This window comes from Podarcis melisellensis (genome assembly GCF_964234715.1).
Source record: "Podarcis melisellensis genome assembly, chromosome: 6".
Lineage (NCBI taxonomy): Eukaryota > Metazoa > Chordata > Lepidosauria > Squamata > Lacertidae > Podarcis > Podarcis melisellensis.
The window spans coordinates 69,907,131-69,930,045 of NC_138538.1; the positions used below are offsets into that span (position 1 = coordinate 69,907,131).

The 22,915-nt window shown below is 43.9% G+C and overlaps 1 protein-coding gene across 4 annotated transcripts in view; it reads right to left on the minus strand.

Moving 5' to 3' along the window:
* The window catches only part of LOC309371530 (uncharacterized protein), a 265,758-nt gene that overhangs the window by 13,787 nt on the left and 229,056 nt on the right, over positions 1 to 22,915 (minus strand). For 3 of the 4 annotated variants that reach the window (XR_014169127.1, XM_081914336.1, XM_081914334.1), the window contains one exon: positions 12,934 to 16,595. The exons of the other annotated variant lie outside the window; for it this stretch is intronic. Coding sequence is in view for 2 of the 3 variants with exons in the window: in XM_081914336.1 (XP_081770462.1) it covers positions 16,517 to 16,595 (79 nt within the window). In the remaining variant the exon portion in view is untranslated. Of the gene's footprint in view, positions 1 to 12,933; positions 16,596 to 22,915 lie in introns of those variants that run through there. 4 annotated transcript variants of the gene reach the window in all.

A 22,915-nucleotide genomic window follows, 5' to 3' on the forward strand; every position in this document is an offset into this window, starting at 1 on the left:
AGCCCTAGTTTAATGTTTTATTATGTTTTTTTTAATATATGTTGGAAGCCACCCAGAGTGGCTGAGGCAACACCGTTAGATGGTGGGGTATAAATAGTAAAATAATTGTTGTTGTTCTTTAGTCGTTTAGTCATGTCCGACTCTTTGTGACCCCATGGACCAGAGCACACCAGGCACTTCTGTCTTCCACTGCCTCCCGCAGTTTGGTCAGACTCATGCTGGTAGTTTCGAGAACACTGTCCAACCATCTCGTCCTCTGTTGTCCCCTTCTCCTTGTGCCCTCCATCTTTCCCAACATCAGGGGCTTTTCCAGGGAGTCTTCTCTTCTCATGAGGTGGCCAAAGTATTGGAGCCTCAGCTTCACGATCTGTCCTTCCAGTGAGCACTCAGGGCTGATTTCCTTAAGAATGGATGGGTTTGATCTTCTTGCAGTCCATGGGACTCTCAAGAGTCTTCGACAGCACCATAATTCAAAAGCATCCATTCTTCGACAATCAGCCTTCTTTATGGTCCAGCTCTTACTTCCATACATCACTACTGGGAAAAGCATAATAATAAGTAAAATAATAAGTAAAATTATTTTACCATAAGTATAATAATAATAATAATAATAATAATAATAATAATAATAATAATAGATTAGGACTTCCCTATTTTCATTGGAAAAATGTTGGAGGGTATGTGGTCCACTGAGGAAGTTCTGCCCACCGATCTCCAAAATGGGGTGGAGTTGTTGTGGGTAGGCGGAGGAGCACCTCTATGCTAACTCCACCCTACCCTTTTTCAACAGAGCTGACCAACAGCGTGCAAGAAATCTATTCCAGGAAGGGTCCTGGCACAAGTAATTCTCCTCCCCTGCCAAAATATTTGCCATTAGGGTTCTCGATCACGAGGAGGCTTCTCAACCCTTTCTACTGAATGCATTTAGGAGGCCCTTCAGGCTCGCCTCATGTGAGGTTCGGCCAGTGCATGTGGCTCCTCCCCCTATGCACATGTTTTTCGAACGCATGAATAAGACTTTAGACTGTTGCTGAAGTTGCCTTTGAAGGACTTTACGACGCCACTTGTTTCTTACCTTGACAACGTGCAATAACTACATACGGTGTCGTAGAATTCTGAAACTGCTGGGTTTCTGACGGATGTCTATTAAATGTTGGCAAATGGATCAGAACAGATAGGCAAGGTAAACTAAGGTATGTTTTGGGATGCTCTGATCCTTAAGTAGTGCCTCCAGTTTGAGCCGACATTTGGGGAAGAATTGCAGATTACTTAAAAAAGAAAAATGGTAAAGACATGACAAGATTATTTCACCCCATAAATGGTGAGTGTTTACAAATGCGCTAGGTGACAGCTGGTATTATTTACCATGTCAGGTGAAAGGCTCAAAAACGAGAGGTCGGCTTGACATGCTGAATGCTACCTGTCACCAGGTGAGGGCGCATATATAAGTCGTATTAACTGCGCGACGCTGATAACATCAAGCCCGTTTAGAAAGTCATGTGGGAAGCGACTGTCACGCAAGTGAGCAAAAAGCGCTTTTGTTCTTGCCATGCACTGAGCGATTCCCCTACACGCACTGGGGAAGTTGACAATTTCTTCACTCTCCCCGTTATCGGGCAGCTGATCCTTTTGTCACGGGGCAAAAGGACAGGATGCTATAATCTGAGGTGGGTGGAAAGGAGCTAGATAAGCTCACTCTACTTTGTGAATACTCTTGAGACAATGACACTCCAGCAGGGGACCTTAATATGGATTGTATTCGTGACACAAGAATTCGTAGTAACCCTGATATCCTCTCTTAGGATATAGGAGGACGTGGTAGTAAGCCTAGAGGACGGGGCCTTGCCACAAAATGGTGTACCCCTACTTTCGGTGACTCTTTCTCCAAGCTGGGATGTAGTGCTGGAGACTAAGGCCTGGGCTTTCCAGAGCTTGTTGAATCCTGACTGCCATAAGCCCCAGCCAGCATGGCCCATGGTCAGGAATGATGGGAACTGGTGTTACCATGGTGCTATAATATGAAAACACACAAGATAGGATTGGCACCATGGAATTGTGGCACTTATCAACAGTGGCCACAAAGCTCACAAATTCAAACTACCCTAGGGTAACCTCTCATCTGTATCATCCTTTCTGAGCACAATTCAAAGTGTTGGTGCTGACCTTTAAAGCCCTAAACGGCCTTGGTCCAGTATACCTGAAGGAGTGTCTCCACCCCCATCGTTCTGCCCAGACACTGAGGTCCAGCGCCAAGGGCCTTCTGGCGGTTCTCTCGCTGCAAGAAGCCAAGTTACAGGGAACCAGGCAGAGGGCCTTCTCGGTAGTGGCAGCCTCCCTTCAGATATCGAGGAAATAAACAACTACAGTGGTACCTCGGGTCACCAGTTCAAATCTTGCCTCTGCCAAGAACTACAGACGCTTCAGGTGTCCCTATTTTCCAGGGACAGTCCTGGATTTACAGAAACTGTCCCGGTTTCTTTTTCAATTCTGGAATGTCCCACTTTTTCTTAGAAAGTCCATATTTTCATTGGAGAAATGTTGGAGGGTATGAATAGGATGTCCCTTTTCTCACTGGATAAATTTTGGAGGGGATGTCCCTATTTTCACATTGGCAGGTATGGAACTATTTGGGCAGCCTTAGGCTAGTTCTCTGCCTCAGCTGTTCATCTATAAGATGGGTATAATACCAACCTACCTTGTTGGAAGGATTTTTGAGATAATGCGACGTGCTTTGAACACCTAAAGTAATAGGCGGCTTTGATACATGTACAGTTTTTGTGTGTCATGTGGGTGAGATTAGATTTTTCCCATTGGCGAACAAATTTGCAGTTTGGTGTGTATGCGTCAGGAAATGAGATTTACCTGCAACAGAAGTAGCAAACTGTAGGGGAATGGTTGCAACAACAACCTCACAGTTTTTGTGAAAACCACCCTCATTTAGAAACGCCCTTTACCCCACTGGTTAATCCAGCCGTGTGGCTAATATGCTTGATTCACCATCTGGCTCCATGACAGGAAGGTTTCTATCTGGGAAGAACTTATTATAATAAGTAACTTTATAAGCAGGAGTAAGCCATCCCAGCAGACTGTAAGGGAACTTGCAGAGTTCCCAAATTAATCTTCGCTCTAACCCTGAAAAGCCACAAAGCTAATTGGAGAATTGAAAGCTTTCAAAACATGTTAGGGAGCTTGATGGGTACACGTGGAAATAAACACAAACATTTAGATAAAGCCACCATTTTAATTGTATTAATTCTGCCAATTAATGATAATGGAAGAGCCGTCCAATTAGCTAAATAGCTAATAGTTTTATCAAGCAGAGGCTGGCAATTTAAAGCAAACAAATTCTTTCTAATTTTATCCCCTTGCTCACCAAGATATTTAAAGGATAATGGGGGAATCCAATAAAGGATATTGCTCAAAGAGAGCTACATTTAAATTGCCTAATGGCTTTAAGAGTTTTACCTCAATTAACGAATACTAAACCTGAGCACTTAGTAGATTCCTGTAAAAGAGACATCATTTGGCCAATTGAAGAGAGTTTAAGGAAAATTATAAATTAACGTACTCTCTGCATAAACAGTGGCTATATTATGGCTAATGCTTCCCGGCTCCTCAGCCCCACAGTGACTACCCAAACAGCAAGAGGGAAAACACAAACCAGAAGCAAGGAAACTCTTTTCTGCAAAAATAAATGTACAAAAATGTACATTGGGCCACATCTTATGAGCTCCGAAATGTCTTGTTGAAGGGCAAAAAAATCAAAACAAACAACAACAACAAAACATGTTGGGCATTCAATGGACAGAAGAAAGCCTGCATAATAATGTGGAGTATAAAATAAATATCATTAAAGATATGTATGTGAAGAAGCATTCTGGAACATGTCCAGATTGATCCAGATGGATAACTGAAGCTATTGCCTTCCTATGTCTTAAGGGCTAACTATACGCTCCACGCAAATGTAAACTTTAGAGCTCCACCACTGTTTTAATTTTATTTTTCGTAAAGAAAAGTAGCTTCAGGGATAGATGGCTAAGGGTCGATGGAACACATGGCGCTTCCACGCGGAAGTTTATTGTGGACTTGGTCTTGCTCACGCATGCAAGTTTTTCACACTGTCCACACAAGATTTCTCTCTCTCTCTCTCTCTCTCTCTCTCTCTCTCTCTCCCTCTCTCTCTCTCTTATTAAATTTTATGTTTTACAATTTAAAGTACTCATTTTTTACATCCTTAAGATATCAATGACTTCCTTTCTACCCTTTCCATGGTTCATTTTGCATATCATAAATCCCTGCATATTTTACGAAAACTGTACCATTCAGTATGCTATTATTACATCCATCAAAACTTATTTACACTGTTGAATTTATCTTAATGTCGTCAAAGTGCCACCCAATATCCCCCCCATTTAATCCAGATCTACCACTTCTGCTTAAAAATAAATAAATATCAGATGGACATGATGTTGTTGTTGTTTAGTCGTTTAGTCGTGTCCCACTCTTCGTGACCCCATGGACCAGAGCACGCCAGGCACTCCTGTCTTCCACTGCCTCCCACAGTTTGGTCAAACTCATGCTGGTAGCTTTGAGAACACTATCCAACCATCTCGTCCTCTTCAGGATCTGTCCTTCCAGTGAGCACTCAGGGCTGATTTCCTTAAGAATGGAGAGGGTTGATCTTGTAGTCCACAGGACTCTCAAGAGTCTCCTCCAGCACCATAATTCAAAAGCATTAATTCTTCGGTGATCAGCCTTCTTTATGGTCCAGCTCTCACTTCCATACATCACTACTGGGAAACCATAGCTTTAACTATAGCAGTAGATTAAATGGGAAAATATCATAGGGTAGTCATTTGATACTGGAAGGACAGATCGTGAAACTGAGGCTCCAGTACTTTGGCCACCTCATGAGAAGAGAAGACTCCCTGGAAAAGCCCCTGATGCTGGGAAAGATGGAGGGCACAAGGAGAAGGGGGCGACAGAGGACGAGATGGTTGGATAGTGTTTTTGAGGTTACCAGCTTGAGTTTGACCAAACTGCGGGAGGCAGTGGAGGACAGAGGTGCCTGGCGTTCTCTGGTCCATGGGGTCACGAAGAGTCGGACATGACTAAACGACTAAACAACAACAACAACAAAGTCATTTGATGAGGATGATGCTGTGTTGACCCTGCAGAAAAAGTCCATGCATGACAGCACAATATACTGCTTTGTGTGGAGGAACTTCTGCTCACCTCCCACACAGTTTTAGCAAGGTGTTGATGCTTGCTTAGCAACATACATGGTGGGAGGAACCCAGGTCTGCATAACTGGTGACCCAGCCACATTCTATGACTTACCAGCTGTTTTTCTCCCTTGTCTCATCCTCCTTTCCGCAGTTAGCAAACCAGCGGATTCATGGCCACACATGGGCCGCACCCTGACAGGCTGTTGATGGTGGGGAAAACACAACCCTATGCCCTAGACAACATTTTAGGAGTGGTCACCAGGACTTGGCAAACCTGGTGTGAACCAATGTGTGTTTGGATAGCCAACAGAGAATTGCAGGTGGGCAGAGCGCTGCTGCAGCAGGTATTGTACAGACATCTCATTGGCTGCTGTGAGAAGACAATGCTGAACTAGAGATGCAATTTGTTGGACTAGATAATAATAATAAATTTTATTTATACCCCGCCCTCCCCAGCCAAGATTGGGCTCAGGGCGGCTAACAACCAATAATAAAAGCAAGTTGATTAAAATACAACATTAAAACCTTAGGATGCAGCCTCTTCACAGGAGGAGAAAGGAAAAGAAAGAGGGGGAGGGAATCAAACTGATTCTAAGCCAAAGGCCAGGTGGAACAACTCTGTCTTATAGGCCCTGTGGAAAGAAATCAGATCCCACAGGGCCCTGGTCTCATGAGACAGAGCGTTCCACCAGGCCGGAGCCAGTGTTGAGAAGGCCCTGGCTCTGGTTGAAGCTAATCTAACTTCCTTAGGACCCAGGACATCTAGGGTGTTGCTATTTATGGACCTTAAGGTCCTCTGTGGGGCATACCAGGAGATGAGTCATTTTCTCATGTTCAAATGTTGCTGCTTTAAAATATAAGTAGCTGGCCTTGGCTCAATGAATGTAGAGGTTTATTGTACCTTGCCACCCTTCATTATTCTAGCTTGCCCCAACTGAGAACCATCCCATCCTCGAAACCCAGCATGCCAAAGTGGCTGACCCAGGTGATATTTTAAAATAATAGTCATTTCCATCACCGTCATCTTTCACAATAGGAGATTTCTAGGGATCTAAGCTTTGCTAAGTAAGGGATTGTTAGTATGAGAACCATCTGCCCGCCTAATAGCTGATATATTTAAAATTTCATCCCATTTACTGACGGAGCTAACATGCTCCTCTGTTCATTCTCTATTCGTGGCCTTTGTTTAGCAGCCATTAACAGTGATGTATCTAAGATTAACTTCTAATGTCGTCGTTTTTAACTGAGCCCCTGTTCTAAGCTTCACTTTAGTTGCTTTCAGTTGCTCTGCTGGCACAAAGCACCACTATATCTGGCAAATCTGGTCCCCGGAGGATATTCTTGGCATATGGGCATTCATAGATGGTGCAGAATCATTATTTTCATTTCCACTGGGAATCCCAGTGGAATCCCAAACACTCTATTGGCATAGAGCACTCCTTGCAATCAAGACATGCCTGATTAAAATAGGCATTAAATATAATTAAAATATACCTTGAAATCAGCTTACGTGCCAGATAGTTTTATAGGACAGCGTTGCTTTTCAGATACATTGACATTTGTTCCAATTTAAAATGTTGATGTCTAGACTGATGAGAGCAAAATGTGAGTTGGGTCTCTGAAAAAAATCTGTATTTGATTCATAGAATTCTTTTTTTTTTTTTTACATTTACAATGTTGGTTTTTCCATTTGATTTTTAGAGGTATAGATTTGGGTTGAGGTCCAAAGCCCTTATGCAGCATCTGTTGCTAGCTGGGGCAGAATCGAGTTGAAATGGAGCCAGCAATGGGAGGAAGCATTTCAAGCTCACAGCCAAGGCAAATTTGACCATATCAATCATACATCAGCACCTGGAGTACAGATTACAGGTAAGTCAATCCACTGTGAAATGTAAATAATCAAAAGGTAGTGAAAAGTGCAAGGGCTGGGGGGGGGGGACAGTATAGAAAGATTCCCATATAAATATAGGCTAGAAAGAATGGAAACCAGCTTCTAAAAGAGATGTAAGCCTGCAGCTCTGTATGCGCTTACTGAGAAGAAAGTCTCATCGAACCCACATCTGAGAAGACACATATAGGATTGTGCTGTATGTGGCAAATTAGATGTGATGGCAGCAGACCCACTTTGCATGTCCCAGTTGCGTATAACATGGTGGCCCTAATATTTTAGAGCAAATTGTGCACAATGGTGGGAAGAGCAAAATCGTCACCCTTCTTACAGCTTCCCTCCCCATAGGATCAGTGCTTCCCCCCCTTAAAAATGTTTGGGGTACTGTCATTTTGACTCAAGAAAATCACCATTTTATAGTTCAAAATGGGGAAAATAAATACAGTAAATGGACAAAAGTACAAAGAACATGCATTACCTCATATTACACAGCTGACAGCGCACAGTAACTTCCATGTTGGCATGAGGTTGTGTGCACTAACATCTTCCCAATTCCTCTGCTTGCTGTTGGTGTCCATTGGAGGTGGTAACAACAAAACTGACCAATCACAGTGCTAGATTCCAACTTCTACTTCACACATTAAACGCTCGCTTCTGTCTGAGACTCAGGAAACACCGTGACAGGAAATGAGGCCGCCATCGGAGGTGGTAACAGAACTGACGATTCATCATGCTATTCACTGTGCTAGAGAAGAAACTAATTTTTAATTTTTTTTAGTTTCTTCTCCCGTTAGATTCACAAATTGTCTAGGGGTATGCGTACCCAGTGACGGATTTATGCATAAGCTAAACATGCTATAGCTTAGGGCCCCACTCTCTTGGCCCCCCCCCAAAAAAAATTAAAGGGAAAAAACCCCTGGATGTACATTTCCAAAATATAAGATAAAAAAATAAATAAAATAAAACCTACATACAGTTAGAGCTTGATAATTATTTCACTATTAATATACTTCTTAATTGTATTTCTGTTCAACAATTACTTTGATTAAATACATATTTTGTTATGTGCAAATGGCTTTAGATACCTATTAGGTCCATAAATTACCATGTAGCATATATTTAACACAAAGAACAGTGACAATTTGTTGTTGACAAAGGACAGCTGGACATATAAAGGGCCCCATTACCGTCCGTAGCTTAAAGGTAAAGGTGAAGGGACCCCTGATCATTAGGTCCAGTCGTGGCTGACTCTGGGGTTGTGGCGCTCATCTCACTTCATTGGCCGAGGGAGCCGGCGTACAGCTTCTGGGTCATGTGGGATGATGACTAAGCCGCTTCTGGCAAACCAGAGCAGTGCACGGAAACACCGCTTACCTTCCTGCCGGAGCGGTACCTATTTATCTACTTGCACTTTGATGTGCTTTCGAACTGATAGGTGGGCAGGAGCAGGGACCAAGCAACAGGAGCTCACCCCATCACAGGGATTCGATCCGCTGACCTTCTGATCGGCAAGTCCTAGGCTCTGTGGTTTAACCCACAGCGCCACCCCCATCCGTAGCTTAGGTCCTCATCAAATCAAAATGCGGCCCTGTGTGTACCCCTACATACCCTCAGAAAAAAGTACTGCATAGGACTATGGCACACACAGAGTAAAGTTTAGTAGACAGACATGCACTTGAGAGAGTGATGAAGTAGAAAGGTAACTGGTAGCCCAGGAGAGGGCCAGCTCCCTGGCCTTTCTCCTGCAACTCTTTCTTTGCTTATGCCATTGGTGATTAATTGGTCCATTGCATTGTCTCACTGAATGTCACTCACTGAACGATAGGCTAGCCCTGGATTCTTTTGCTCTGTCACCCATAGAAGCACCACACTGCAAATGACTTACTTCACATGTTTCCTCCCCCATTCCATCTCGCTAGCTGTCTGCCCGCTATTCCATTTTGGGTTCATGACCAAATTGGCTGGAGCCAGGTCAAGAATGTGGGGGTATTGCTTCCCGATACAGCAGTACCAACTTGAATAAAATATTGTGGGGGCCCAGGTAAGCCCAGCTCTGCCTAATTGATCACAGGACACTGTGCCCACACACCATTTGAATGGCAATGCCCATTAACTTTGGGGACCCCCAGCCCCCTCAAATATTTTATTGTGGGAGCCGAAGCCACCACAGCCCCTAGAAGTTGGATCCTATGTGTCAATGTCATTAAGTATAGCCTTCTGTGGTTCCATGGCTAGCAGTAATTTTCCTCTGCTGGGAATAAATTATGTGGCTTGTTACTCCCGTTTTAATCAGTGGCAAGTCTGTTTAAATCAGTGAAATTAAATTGGTATAAATTGCTGGATCTGACCCAAAGCTCAGACAATCAGAGTGGATGTTTTTCATCAACTTCAATGGGCTTCCATGAGGCATTGACTGAGGTCAAGAGAAGGGCTTTGACGGCATCTGTAGGTGTGTGGAATGAATAGAGGGAAGAGCTTCTCGTGGGTGCGAGAAAAGAAGGCTCCACATCTCTGGAAGGTCATTGTGTTTGGCACACTCTCAGACAGCAAGAACCTCCCTGTATTGAGAAACCATAAGAAAGGCATCTGATATATGTTAATAGGGGTTGGTTGGTTTGTTGCTGCAGATTAGCACACAGAATTGGATGTATGACAGCAGGTTCTGTGCTCATTTGAGCAAATGGACCACTCCTTTCTAGCCAAGGCCTGCCCAAGGTTGCTAACACAGTGGGAGGAGCTGGCTGACTAGAGTGCTGTTGTGGAGCTCCTGGCAGTGGCACCACTACTGCTTACTGGTATGGTGCTGGGAACAGGGTGGCGATGAGGTTGGGGCAGTATGGGCGCACTGACAGGAGTTGACCTTGCCACCGGGAGTCCAGCTTCATAGCACTGGGCCATTTCTCCTGTTACCACTGAGGTTCTGGATAGGGATGCTCACAGCTGTAACCACTCATGAATTAAAGAAATAAAAGAGGAAGGAGTCGAGGGGAATTCTGAAAGTGAGTGAACGCAGCAGTAAAATCTTGCACTGCCATCAATTTGGTGTTGACCTGACCCATAGCCGAGTGGCTATGCACCCAAGTGGTGGCTGTGGGGATCTTGCAAGGGGAACTGCTCACATGGCAGAGAAACATGGGAAACTGCCTTATTCTTGAGGGTTACAGACAGAGATCTCTCCCAGGACAGAGAGAATCGGGGATTGAACCTGTGACCTTCTGTGGACAAGACCGCTGAGCCACGGCCCTTGATATCCCACTGTGTATGCAGGACCCGATCCCTATATTGTTTGCCTAACTTTGATGTGCCTGATGAACACAGGCATGCTTGAACGAGAAAAGGGAATTTCCTGCACAGAACAAATGGCTTCCTTCCAATCTGGCAGCTACCATTTACTACTGAAAGATATACCTTTTCTTCGGTGCCTTTTTGATGACACAAATCTGTACGTGTTCAGTTTATTATTTAATGCTGGCCTCCTTAATCTTCTAATATTCAGGATTTTGGACTCAAAATGGGTAGAGCAAGGAAACCTTCCAGTGAAATAGATGCAGTGTTTGAAGTCTGGCAGGTGTAGTGAGAAAACAGGTAGCATACCTGTTTTTGTGAGTGCTGTAAAGGAGTCCACCTGGCTGGGAAGATGCTTCTGCCAGATTCCAAGGGTAGAGGGACTGCCTATAATGGGCTTACTATTAATCACTTCTGATGTTTTACCTCATTAACCCATGGCCCTAATTCCTCTCCTACTATCTTCATTGCTTCCATGAATGTTTCCTGACACCCTCAAAGCACACGCACAATTGCTTCATTTTCCCCAACCTTTTATCGCCATCATCTTTATTAGCTTGCCAAGCCACATCTGAGATGCGAGGTACAAAAGGTAGGCTGTTCTTAGCTCCAGAGTGTTGACTCAGCCTGCTTCCCTGATGCAAATGAAAAGACAGACAGCCAGGTATGCCCTTTAGGTCTTGATGCTCACAGCAATTCGGAACCTGCCCATTAATCCAAACCTTAGCCAAAGCAGTCTGGGATTCCGGTATTTAAAAAGAAAAGGCAACAAATTCCATAATGGAAAGCATGCATGTAGCTCCCTGTCTAAGGATCTTATGGAGCGCCACTGTGGATTTCATCCAAGTCTCTACTCTGGTTTTAGCATTGCTCCTAATGATATCTATGTCAAAGCTTCCTACAGAAAGCTCATGTCAGCATATTAACTTGAGGGTTATCACAAGTCTGAGATGGGGAACCTGCAGCTTTCCAGATATTTTCAATCTCCAATTCTCACGAATGTAAACGGCCTTGGTCCAGTATATCTGAAGGAGCGTCTCCACCCCCATCGTTCTACCTGGACACTGAGGTCCAGCACCGAGGGCCTTCTGGCGGTTCCCTCACTGCCAGAAGCCAAGTTACAGGGAACCAGGCAGAGGGCCTTCTCAGTAGTGGCGCCCGCCCTGTGGAACGACTTCCCACCAGATGTCAAAGAGAAAAACAACTACCAGACTTTCAGAAGATATCTGAAGGCAGCCCTGTTTAGGGAAGCTTTTAATGTTTGATGTATTATAGTATTTTAATATTCTTTTGGAAGCCGCCCAGAATGGCTGGGGTATAAATAATAAATTATTATTATTATTATTATTATTATTATTATTATTATTATTATTATTACCTTAGGCATCATGGGTGAGGGATGATGAAAGTTGTAGTTGAACAATATTTGGATTCCTCAGCCCTGAATTAAGTTGAGAGGTAAGGTGGCCAATCTCAGCCAGCAAGCTTTGTTGCTCAGCAGAAATTTGGACCCCGCTCTCTCTGCCCAATATAAATCCAGCGCTTTTATGGCACTGTGTTGACTCTCCACTTGAGCCTTTGATTGGAGTAGACCTCTGTGCAATAATGATTAGTTCATTACTATGATGCTTCTTGGTTGGGTTATGAGCACCTCTAAGTTGGAGGACTTCTGGTGGTTCCCCATGTTCCTGAGGCTTGGTTGGCCCTCACTAGGGACCAAGCCTTTAGCGTGGCAGGCCCTGCCCTCTGGACCGCCCTACTACTAGAACAGAAACCATCCCTCCTGTTGGATGCTTTCTGATTTATTTATTTTTGGTAGGCCTTTTAACCAATCAGTATTTATTGACGTTGTAAATGAAGTTTTTATAGATACCTTACCAGTGTGCTAACATCAACTCAACCGGTCTACCATATGTCTTGACCAGAATGTAAAGATGTTATGTCATGGCTGACATGGAATGGACAATGTGAAACTAGTTATGTACTTAGAATGATGTAAGCTGTATGTAAAAGAGTATAAAAAGGCTGTGTGAAATCTGCTATCTGTACAATACCCATCACTTACGGGACTGTGCTTTACTGCAGTGAAGTTGATAAAGAGTATTGTCCTGCTGGAATCCTTTGTTGCATTTCTTATTAAATTCCCTCCCTGGAATGAACCTGAGGGGTGGTTTTAGCCACTCCCTTGACACCAGGAAATATATACCAATAAACGCAGTAGGCTTAATTCCAAATAAACTTGTTAAAAATTGAGATGTCAAGGCAGTTTGATGTGAGAGAGTTCCATACCTGGGCTGGGCCCTTGGAAATTAAACCACAAACCTGTGAGCACAGTTCCATCTTGTTTGCACAATTTCTGTCTTTAATTGTGAAACCCTACAAGATTTAATTGTGAAACACGACAAGCTAAGAAACGGAATTATTATACGGATAGCAACACTCCTACTACACTCTGTTTTGGTGGGGGAGGCTTCTTTGTTTCTTCTTTAAATGAAAAGCCGCGCTGATGATAATTATGACAATTGCTCAGGGTGTAAATCATTGCATAATTTTAATTCATACCAAAATGAGAACTGGCAGTGGCACTACCTGCATGACACACCCAGAACATTATTACTCAATTGCACATATCCTATTGTGACTAATTGCATAATAATTAGTCTTTCTTAATATTCAGGCAAACATTAACATTCTGTCTGGCATGCTTGCTCCCCCCCCACCCCGCAAAATAAAAAACAATGTACAGCTCATCAAGTATGTAGTGAACTGCTGCCAAGCTGGCCTTCAGGTTTAATATATTTTAAGTAAAACATTATTGCATACCCTACATATATCTGAGTAGATTTCTGGCATACCCCTCCTTCCTGCTTGATGTGTGCAAAGCTCGTTTATTTGATTCCTGCCCATCAATTAAACCTGATCCGGAAAGAAAATTGAATATATGTGCACTCTCCAGATCAGAACTGGTAAACTGTAGGCTTTGCACTGGATCCAATGATGTCCTTCATGTGGAGAGAAGAATGGATTCTTCCAACAGTGGAATGGAGAGGAGGCCATTTTGCCAATTCCCCTTGCAGCTGCTGTGTTTCCCATTATCTTCTCCAGAGGATTGGGTAACCCTTTGGAACAGTGTAGAAAGTGGAATGGGCAAAAATGGCCACCCTCCCCATCACTTGAGGTTGGTCCATTAGGGCAAAGGGGGTACTGTCCAACCAACATTAGTCTGCCCTCAAACAGCCCCCCCACGCTTTCTTAATTAACTAGTCCAGCAGGAACCACTAGCCATGACACCTTCTGCCTCCTTAATTGCAGTGTTGTGCTTGCAGAGCTAACCATGAAAGAGGATGGAAAGGGCAGACTTCGGTATTTCAAAGTTCAGCGAACCCCAAATTTGGCACCCCTCCCGGCCTCTTGCCTTCCATTCTGCTCAGTTCAGTAGTAAATCATAGTTGTGGCGCCCTGTGGTACCCCCAGGGTGGTGGAACCAGTCACGCTGCCCTAAATCCACCTCTGAGGACAGGGATAAAGCTAGAATGAGTTGCTCATGCCTGTCATTGGCTCTGGATCTGCCAACTGTTGGCCTCCCTAACTTCTGCCTTACCAATGCCAGTGTGCTCCAGTCACCACAGCCATGGGCGGAAGGCTCCCCTGCATCAAAGAGCCTTCTGCTGGGTTATTGCTGGATAAAACCCTTTGGCTTCCACATCTAATTTAGAGAAGGTGTGATGCAAAACTTTGCATTCTGAATCTGAAGTGTCTGGTTTATTATTTATACCTCACCCATCTGGCTGGGTTTCCCCAGCCACTCTGGCCAGCTCCCAAGAGAATATTAAAAACACGATCAATCATCAAACATTAAAAAACTTCCCTAAACAGGGCTGCCTTCAGATGTCTTCTGAAAGTCAGATACTTGTTTATTTCTTTGACACCTGATGAGAGGGCATTCCACAGGGCGGATGCCACTACTGAGAAGGCCCTCTGCCTGGTTTCCTGTAACCTCATTTCTCGCAGAAGGCCCTTGGCGCTGGACCTCAGTGTCCGGGCTGAACGATGGGGATGGAGACGCTCCTTCAGGTATACTGGGCCAAGGCCATTTAGGCTTTAAAGGTCAGCACCAACAGTATAGTGGCAATGTTATTGTATACATGAATGCTGGAGGTGGGGAGGACTATGGCAGAGACTACAGGAAACAGAGGTTGAATAGCCAAGAACGGATTTTGGAAAATAGAGGATAGTCTCATTGTATGGACATCTCATGTGAAAATAGTTCCGACTGCCTCTCCAGTGCTATTTTTGGCTACCGAGAGACCAGAATGGGCATAGATTTATCTTATCATCATCTTATTAATTTGATTATTTATGCCCCCACCCATCTGGCTGGGTTTCTCCAGCCACTCTAGGTGGCTTCCAGCTGATCACTGCACTAGGCCCAATGCACAACTCTGCCCCCAGGATACCCAGTTTTGGGGCCTTCCATTGGCTGGTCCTGGCAGCATCCAGCTGACAGCAGTCTTGCCAGTATTTATGATTGGCAGGTAGAAGGAGGGGTGCTGTTAGTGGAAGCCAGTGAGAGGCTGGGCAGAGGGACACCTCTCCCCAAGTAACCCACCCTCCCCACTTGGCGAAAGGTAGATTTGAATTGCTTTGCTCAACTCATTGATGTCCATGTCTTTAATGCTCCAGTTTAATCCATCTGTTGTTAAAGCTATACGTGATGTAGGCTACAAATTTCAAAAGATTCCCAGCATTGTAGTAGTGGAACTACTCTAAAGTAAGTGATACAAGGATTTCGGTTATATAGGCAGATTTGTGGGGGATGATAGTTCCAAATTTGTGACATTTTGGGAAAAGATTGGCGTGGCACTTTTAAATAGCACTGGTTGTTTTATCCAGTTGCCCCAGAAATGAGAAGGTGGGAAAGTAAGAGTAGCAGAGTAAACTTGGAGTCATTTATGTGTTTGGTTTTATCTTTCAAGTCCAAACGGACCAAAATCCTTGAAATCTATTTTGATCTTAAATTAAAGAAAAACAAACAGGGAAAAAAAAAGAAAGAATTGCACCTGGCCCGACAAAAGTGACTTGTTTGCTTGACATGATTTCAAGTGGCTGGGATATTAAAACTCAGAAAAAAGGGGGTTTGTAATGGAAATGCTGACAGACTATTAACTATAGCATCGCTGCTCTAATAAATGGAATGGGCTGTCGTAATCTCTAGTTCATAAATATGCAAATACAAGACAGAGGATTTGCTCCAAAGGATGTCTCTATAATTTTAACTGACCTTTTCTGCTACTAAACGAGCCTGTTGCTTCTGGTTTCACACATTAAATACAAAGCACTGACTATTTTGCTTCCGGGATCTCAGCCTGTTTCTCCTGGAAAGAGCGTCAGAATTCCCACCTTGTTCAGTGGATGCAAAGGCTGGGCCCCAAATGTCAACACAAGGTTGAAAGTCCCGATCACTGAGCAAAAAACAACACACCCCTCCTTGGCTGTGAGCATTTTTGGTTTTGTACACATTCATATTCATGCCTAAATTGTTTGCTGAATTAATTATTCCCCCCCCCCTTTTTGAGGGGGGAATTGAAGTGCCTCTTTTCCATTCATGTGTCAAAGACCCTTCCGAACTGCCAAACTCCAGTCAGTCACTCGATGATAAACAGCCCATCAACACAATGATATCGAATTTGAACGTTTTCCAGTTTCCTGCTTTGGGCCAAATGGAGGTAAAACCAATGACTTAATATTTAATAACCTAAATGTAATTTGTTTTGTGTCTTCTACTACATGGGAAAGAATTGGACGGCGAGCAGTTTTGCAGATTTCAACCCCTCCCCCCTCCCCTTAATTATTTTAAGCTATTCATCCTGGTATCTGGCCCACTGATGCTCAGCCAAATTGCCAGCAGGGGAGAGATCTGTCCAATCCTGGAAGCTAAATGAGTCACTGAGAGTCAATCTGTTTAGTTTGTCTTGCTGCTCCTCTGTCCTGGCCTCCATGCTGCTCCAGTCAGTCAGGGTTGGGCCTCTTTCTCCATATCTCTGCTCTGCTCATCACAGCTGTTCATGGGTTCTGACTAGCTGGACACACGGTCCCAGCCGCTTTGATCTCCATGCTACACAATTCTCGCTCGGATGGAAAATGAAGACATCCTGGCCCTCTGTAGGTTGCTGTTGCAGTAGTTTATCAGGCATCTAGATGGGAAACGCAACAGACAAAACGTTCAGTTTGGCGTACAAAAACCATCCCCCCATTGTGTTCCCAGATCCAAAGGACAAAAGCAGAACCTTTTTCCACACAGGACAGCAGCCCAAGATAACTGCAGCAGCAGAGAGCTTTCCTCTTTCCCTTATAAGCCCAGACTTGTCAGAAGTATAATGCACACATAATGAAAACACGGTGTATATAATCTCTAAAGTGGAATGCGAAGGTCCTTGCTCGCCTTGCTAAGAAGCTAAAACTCCACGATTTCCTCCATTCTTCAGTCGCAATTCAATTACGCAAAACTATGCACCAGTCTTTAAGAAGTCCGTGTACGATTAAGATAACTGGTATTTTCATGGTAAATGATTAAATTAGCTGACACTGTTTTATGCTGAACTTTGCCATCGAGGCTGACATTTTTATGCACAGTACGTTGTAGACGGCTGGTAATCTAAACTGCTCTGCGCCTCTCATCTTTCAAAGCATTTCAACAGCTATAGAGCCATTCGGTTTCGGTTTATTTGCAAGAAGTTGGTGTGCCTGCATTCTGGCATGAGAAAAAACCTCTTCAGGAATTACTTGTGCCAAAGAAGGCCAAGTGTGATGAAAGGAACTGTGGGGTCGTGCATTCAGCCTCACCCCCTAAGTTGCATGGCTTCTCTGGCAGCTGTTGTCACTATCAATGTGTTGAGGTAAAACTTCTGAAGTGGGGAGCCCGTTCTACCTGCAGGGGCTCCCCACAAAATTTAGAACTGTGATAGCTTGGATTCTAAATTGTGTAGGAAACTTCCATTCCCAGACCTAGGCCCGCATTTCAGAAGTTATGAGCCAACACTGTGGGAATGGGAGTAGCCACATGACTTTGGGTGGGTGGCTGGCTGGGGTTACATGCATGTGGGACGCAGATGGCGCTGTGGTCTAAACCACTGAGCCTCTTGGGCTTGCCATTCAGAAGGTTGGTGGTTCGAATCTGCATAACGGAGTGAGATCCAGTTGCTTTGTCCCAGCTCCTGCCAACCTAGCAGTTCAAAAGCTCTCCAGTGCAAGTAGAAAAAAATAGGTACCGCTGTAGCAGAAAGGTAAATGGTGATTCCATGAGTTCCGACACTCGTCATGGTGTCCTGTTACACCAGAAGCAGTTTAGTCATGCTGACCACATGACCTGGAAAAGCTGTCTGTGGACAAACACCGGCTTCCTTGGCCTGAAAGCGAGATGAGTGCAGCATCCCATAGTCGCTTTTGACTGGACTTAACTGTCCAGGGGTCCTTTACCTTTACCTTTTACCTTACATGCATAACTCTACAGCTCTTTCCACAATGCTTGCCTTCCTAACACAAATAACGCTTGAATTGTTTTCAGCATATTCCTGCAACTTGCATGCACTTGTTTTTTTATATATTTTCACTCGTCCTTGAATGCCACTAGGTGATACAACTCAATTTGGCTCCTGTTGACCTAGTGTACCGCCTAAAATTAATATTGCGCTTTGCTAATATAAAGACAACGTCATCTTTCTTGACACCTGAGATGTGTGTTTTCAGGGCCCACCCTGTCCCTGTGACTGTAATCTGTTTTAACTGTTTTTAATTATGATTTTTAAATTGTTGTAACCCATGCTGGGACCTGCTGGTGGAGGGCAAGTAATAAATTTATTATTAATAGTAATGTTTTCATGTTCAAATGAAACACCTGAAGAAGGTTTCAGGGTCTTATTGATCACCCATATGTGGCTTCAGGAAGGAATATGCATTTATCTCTGCTGTTCATTGTATTTTTAAGTTGAAATTTTTATATTAACCCCTTGGACTGCCTGTAGGCTATGAATGCATTAAATTGAATTTCTTTTTTAATTGACTGATAGGTTTTCCTGTGGGACAAATTAGCTGGGAGCTGGTGGTGGTGGGGAGACCCTGTATTTGTTTTATGTTCAATCAGATTGCTTTGCATTTTTTTTTTATAAAAAACATTCTTCTGCTGAATATAACTAGATCAACAACATATGGCTTGGCTGTCTTGCTTGAGCGATTTGGAACTATGTTGTCTATAGAGATCAATCTCTAGAACACCCATTGTCTGCCAGAAGCAAACAGTGATTTGGATTTCATGGAATCATCCACTGACAGATCTTGTCTTTGGCTAAGGGATTTTGGTTCTTTCTCCAGCCTCTGCCATTATAATGCAATTGCAATGTATCATACAAAGTAAAGATTTTGCTTATGAGCTGATGCGGTGAGCACAGGTCATCACACGCAGGGCCACGGAGGAGCACCCCTAAGAAAGAAAATGCTGGGATCATGTGACCTGGATCTTGCATAACAGGTCAAAATGCTACAGAAGCCAAGAGACCTCTGCCCTGTCATTTGGTGCGAGAATCCGGCCATTCATAAATGTTTAGCAAAGTTTATTGGAGGCTTTGCTGCAGGTCAGGATTTCCTAACCAGACTCTTTGCTAATCATAAACAACTGACTAGGACTAATAACTCATTTTCTGTTTCCACACCTTAGATATTATCTTGGTCCCAACAGAATTAAATCTCCATTCTTGCAAAATACCTTGCATAGGTGAGGGAGAGGGGACCACACAGACCAAACAATTTCTGGAACAGTTCACAGCATCTAGGCAATAAAAGCACTTCTTTGAATGGACAATGTGTGTGTGTGTGTGTGTGTGTGTGTGTGTAAATATCTCTCTCTCTCTCTCTCTCTCTCTCTCTCTCTCTCTCTCTCTCCTCTCCCCCCAAGAAACTAATGACTTTTAGATTAAAAGCATTAGGCAAATGTTTGATAACAGCAAAACTATCAGCGAAATGGTAGCTTTCTGACAGAATGAGGAACACCAAATAACTTACGTTATGTATAGGAATATTTGAGGCATTTGCTAATTCCAATACAAGTGGATGAGATCTACCTGTCCCAAACAAAAGTGCAGATTTGAACAGAGCTATTTGCTAGATCTTGCACTTATTGGAATCTTGTGAACACAGTTCTAGGTTCAGTGGTTGGCCACTGTGAGAACAAGATGCTGGACTAGATAGGGCTTCGGCCTCATCCAGCAGCTTCGTGTGTTCTTATGTTCTTAATCACATAGAAGAATCGGGGAGAAACAATGCCTAGAACCAGCTACCCCCTGTGTATGGGCATTGTCAGTCAATTGCCACGGCCCACACCACAGTGAGGGCTAATCCCTGGGTCCTATTTGCTCTCTTTTTCCTTCCTCCTTCCTGATGTTGCTTGCTCACTTGCCTTCTCTAAGGGCTCACCCACACCTACCTTTGCCCTGCATTTCTGGTCACAAGTCTAGTCTCTCCAGGTTCATGTCCAAGAGTTTAATTTTTCGTCCCAGCGCTTTCCCCGAAAAAACCCACTCTTTACTGTTGCAGCAGAACAAATGGCAATTCGTGGAATTGCTGTTTCTTCCGACTCAGCGATAGAGAGCAAGTTTTGCTGGGGAAAGCGGCAGGGAGGAAAAAGAGGCTCAGATGTGGATTGGGAAACTGCAAACCAGTGCCCAGAAAGTCCAGGCCACAAGGTAAGTGATGAGGCCCGAGGGAGTGTTAGGCTTCAGAGAATCAGCTTCCTCTCCCCCTTGGCAGTAGATAAACAGAACGAAGGAATATGAGTCTTCTTACCAGTTAGAAACTTTAATGATCACATTGAGAGAACAAACAACCCATCTCCTAGAAATGGTGGAGTTCCCAACTAAGAACTCCACCCCCTTATGTCCCTACCCACGTCACTCCTACGTCTTGTAACCTGAGCTTGTCCCCTCTGTGCTTTGTGTGCTTTCTGTTCTATCACTTTCTGAGCTCTTCTTGGCCTTGGGGAGGGCGCTGGAAGAATGCTGTCCAAAGACTGTGAATCTGTTAACACTCTCTCCCCCAGTGCTTCTCTTAGCTGTTCCCCATCCAGTACTTCCCAGCTTCTGCCTTCTGAACTATGTCCCTCTGCGAACCACTGTTCCAAATCTATACTGTCCTCCTGCTCCTGGGAAGAATCAGAATTGGGAGGAGGGGGAGGCTCCCACCATTCTTCCTCAGCACGGTCCCTGACAGGGAGGGAGGGAGCAGGCAAACCAGCAAGAGAAGCAAGTAGAAAATGCAGTAAAGCTTTGTGTCATTTACTTTACTTTACTTTACTTTACTTTACTTTTATTTATAGGAGTGCTTACATACTGCCCCCTCACAAAATATCAGAACGATGCACAGGATTATGAAAACATTTGCAAATTTAAATGCAGCATGGAACCATAATTGACATGACTGGCCATACAGTAAAAATTTAAACAACTGCTTAGGCACATCAGCATTGAAAAGGTCTTCCAGAGACACCTGATAGTCAAGAGTGAGTATCCCTACCAAATCTCTGCTGGAAGGCTGTTCTGCGGCATGGCATTGGCAACACCCTTCCCACCAAGTGTTCCAGAAAAAAAAGGACACCCCCCCTTTTTTTTGGTGTGAGATCATGGAGGACATTTGGGGTGCTGCACTCTCACACAGCGATCTCACCCCCGACAAAGCCACGTCCTGGTTTTTGATCTGAAAAAGTTGGACGGTATGAAGCACCAAATGCCTACGTTCTGGTTGAGGCCATTTGGGTCTCTGTATATTCTGTGTCTCGCTCTCTGGAAGATAGTTCCAATGGGGCTCAGAGAAAGAAGCAATTGAGTAGGTTGTGATGACAACAAGGGGAAGGAGGTAGACCACTCAGGGAAGGGAAACCTAGTGAGAGCATCTAGTCCAAATCCCGTTTCCCCACTCAAAAAACCCAAGAGGAAACCCTGACCCCAGCACTGCATAACACAATGATTTGTGGAGCTGTACTGGTGCCACAGCCAAAACGCCTCATTCAAAGCATTTATTTTGGAAGTATGGAAAGTTTTAAGATAAGGGTGCCCCGCGCTCCGAAGCATTCTTCAGCAAATTAAATCCAAGCAGATCGGCAACATAGCAAATTAATAAGCTAATGTTTATCTATTGACCTACATAAAATATAGATAAATCATTAACATTGTCTTCCAGCGCAAACATATATGCATTTAATTTGGGGCCTAATGGGGTATGAGAAGGAGACATACGCTGCTGCTTTAATCATGCTTTTAGCTTTATTGTAGAGCACAAAAGCTGTTTTTCCATATTAGAAAAAAAAAATCATAGGAATAATCTGCTTCCTAATCCAATATGTGACAGCAATCATTCATTATGGAAGGAGGAGAGCAAAAACGGCAGTAACAAATGCTGACATATTTTTGAGGTAAAAAGAAAAGTGGGAAAATATCCAGCCCACAGGAAACACTTCCCGGCATAACGTGACAGTTTTATGGTATTATTAATTTGTAGGACTTGGAGTAGCCAATGTGCTTCACAATCTTTTATCGGCCCCCGTCCAATAGACAGTCAATACATTTAAGCCCAACGAAATCAGTGAGAATAAGTGACTTGAGCCTGTGAGGCGTTTGGCTGGGAAGGAGCCAGGGAGGCAGAGACACACCCCAATATCTCATTGTCAGATTCTCCTCTGAGAGAAATAATTAGGATTAGGTCGCTGTACATTAGAAATTCTTCCATTGAATTGAATACCAGAAGAAATTAACATTTATCTGTTGACCTACCGAAATCGAAAGTCACTCATTATTGTTGTCTTTCAGTGCAAGCGTATAGTGCATTTCATTTTAGACCTAAGGAAAAGTGCCACCACTACCACAAAACCCCAGGGTGGAACAGCTTCCACCATATTGAGGTGAATGAAAATTCTGTGGCTACAGCCAAACCATCCCTTTAAAGCATAATAATAATAATAATAATAATAATAATAATAATAATAATAATAATAATAGATTGATTTATACCCTGCCCATCTGGCTGGGTTTACCCAGCCACTCTGGGCAGTTCCCAACAGAATGAAAGGCACAATAAAACACCAAACATTAAAAACTTCTCTAAACAGTTTTGCCTTTCAGATGTCTTCAAAAGTCAGATAGTTGTTTATTTCCTTGACATCTGATGGGAGGGTGTTCCACAGGGTGGGCACCTTAACCTACGGCACCTGGTATTCCCATGGGGTCTCCCATCCAAGTACTAACTAGGTCTGACCCTGCTTAGCTTCCAAAATCAGATGAGATTGGGCGTGTTCAGGGTAGTATGGCCGTAACCCCTGCTCCCCTCACTGAACTACAATTCCCAGAGTCCCCTGGGAAGAAGGCTTGATTGACAAACCATTCTGGAAGCTGTAGTTCTCTGAGGGGGAATTGGAGTCTCTTAACAACGTTCACCCCCGGCGTTGACCCCATCCTGCCCTCAGCCAGCACCTGCC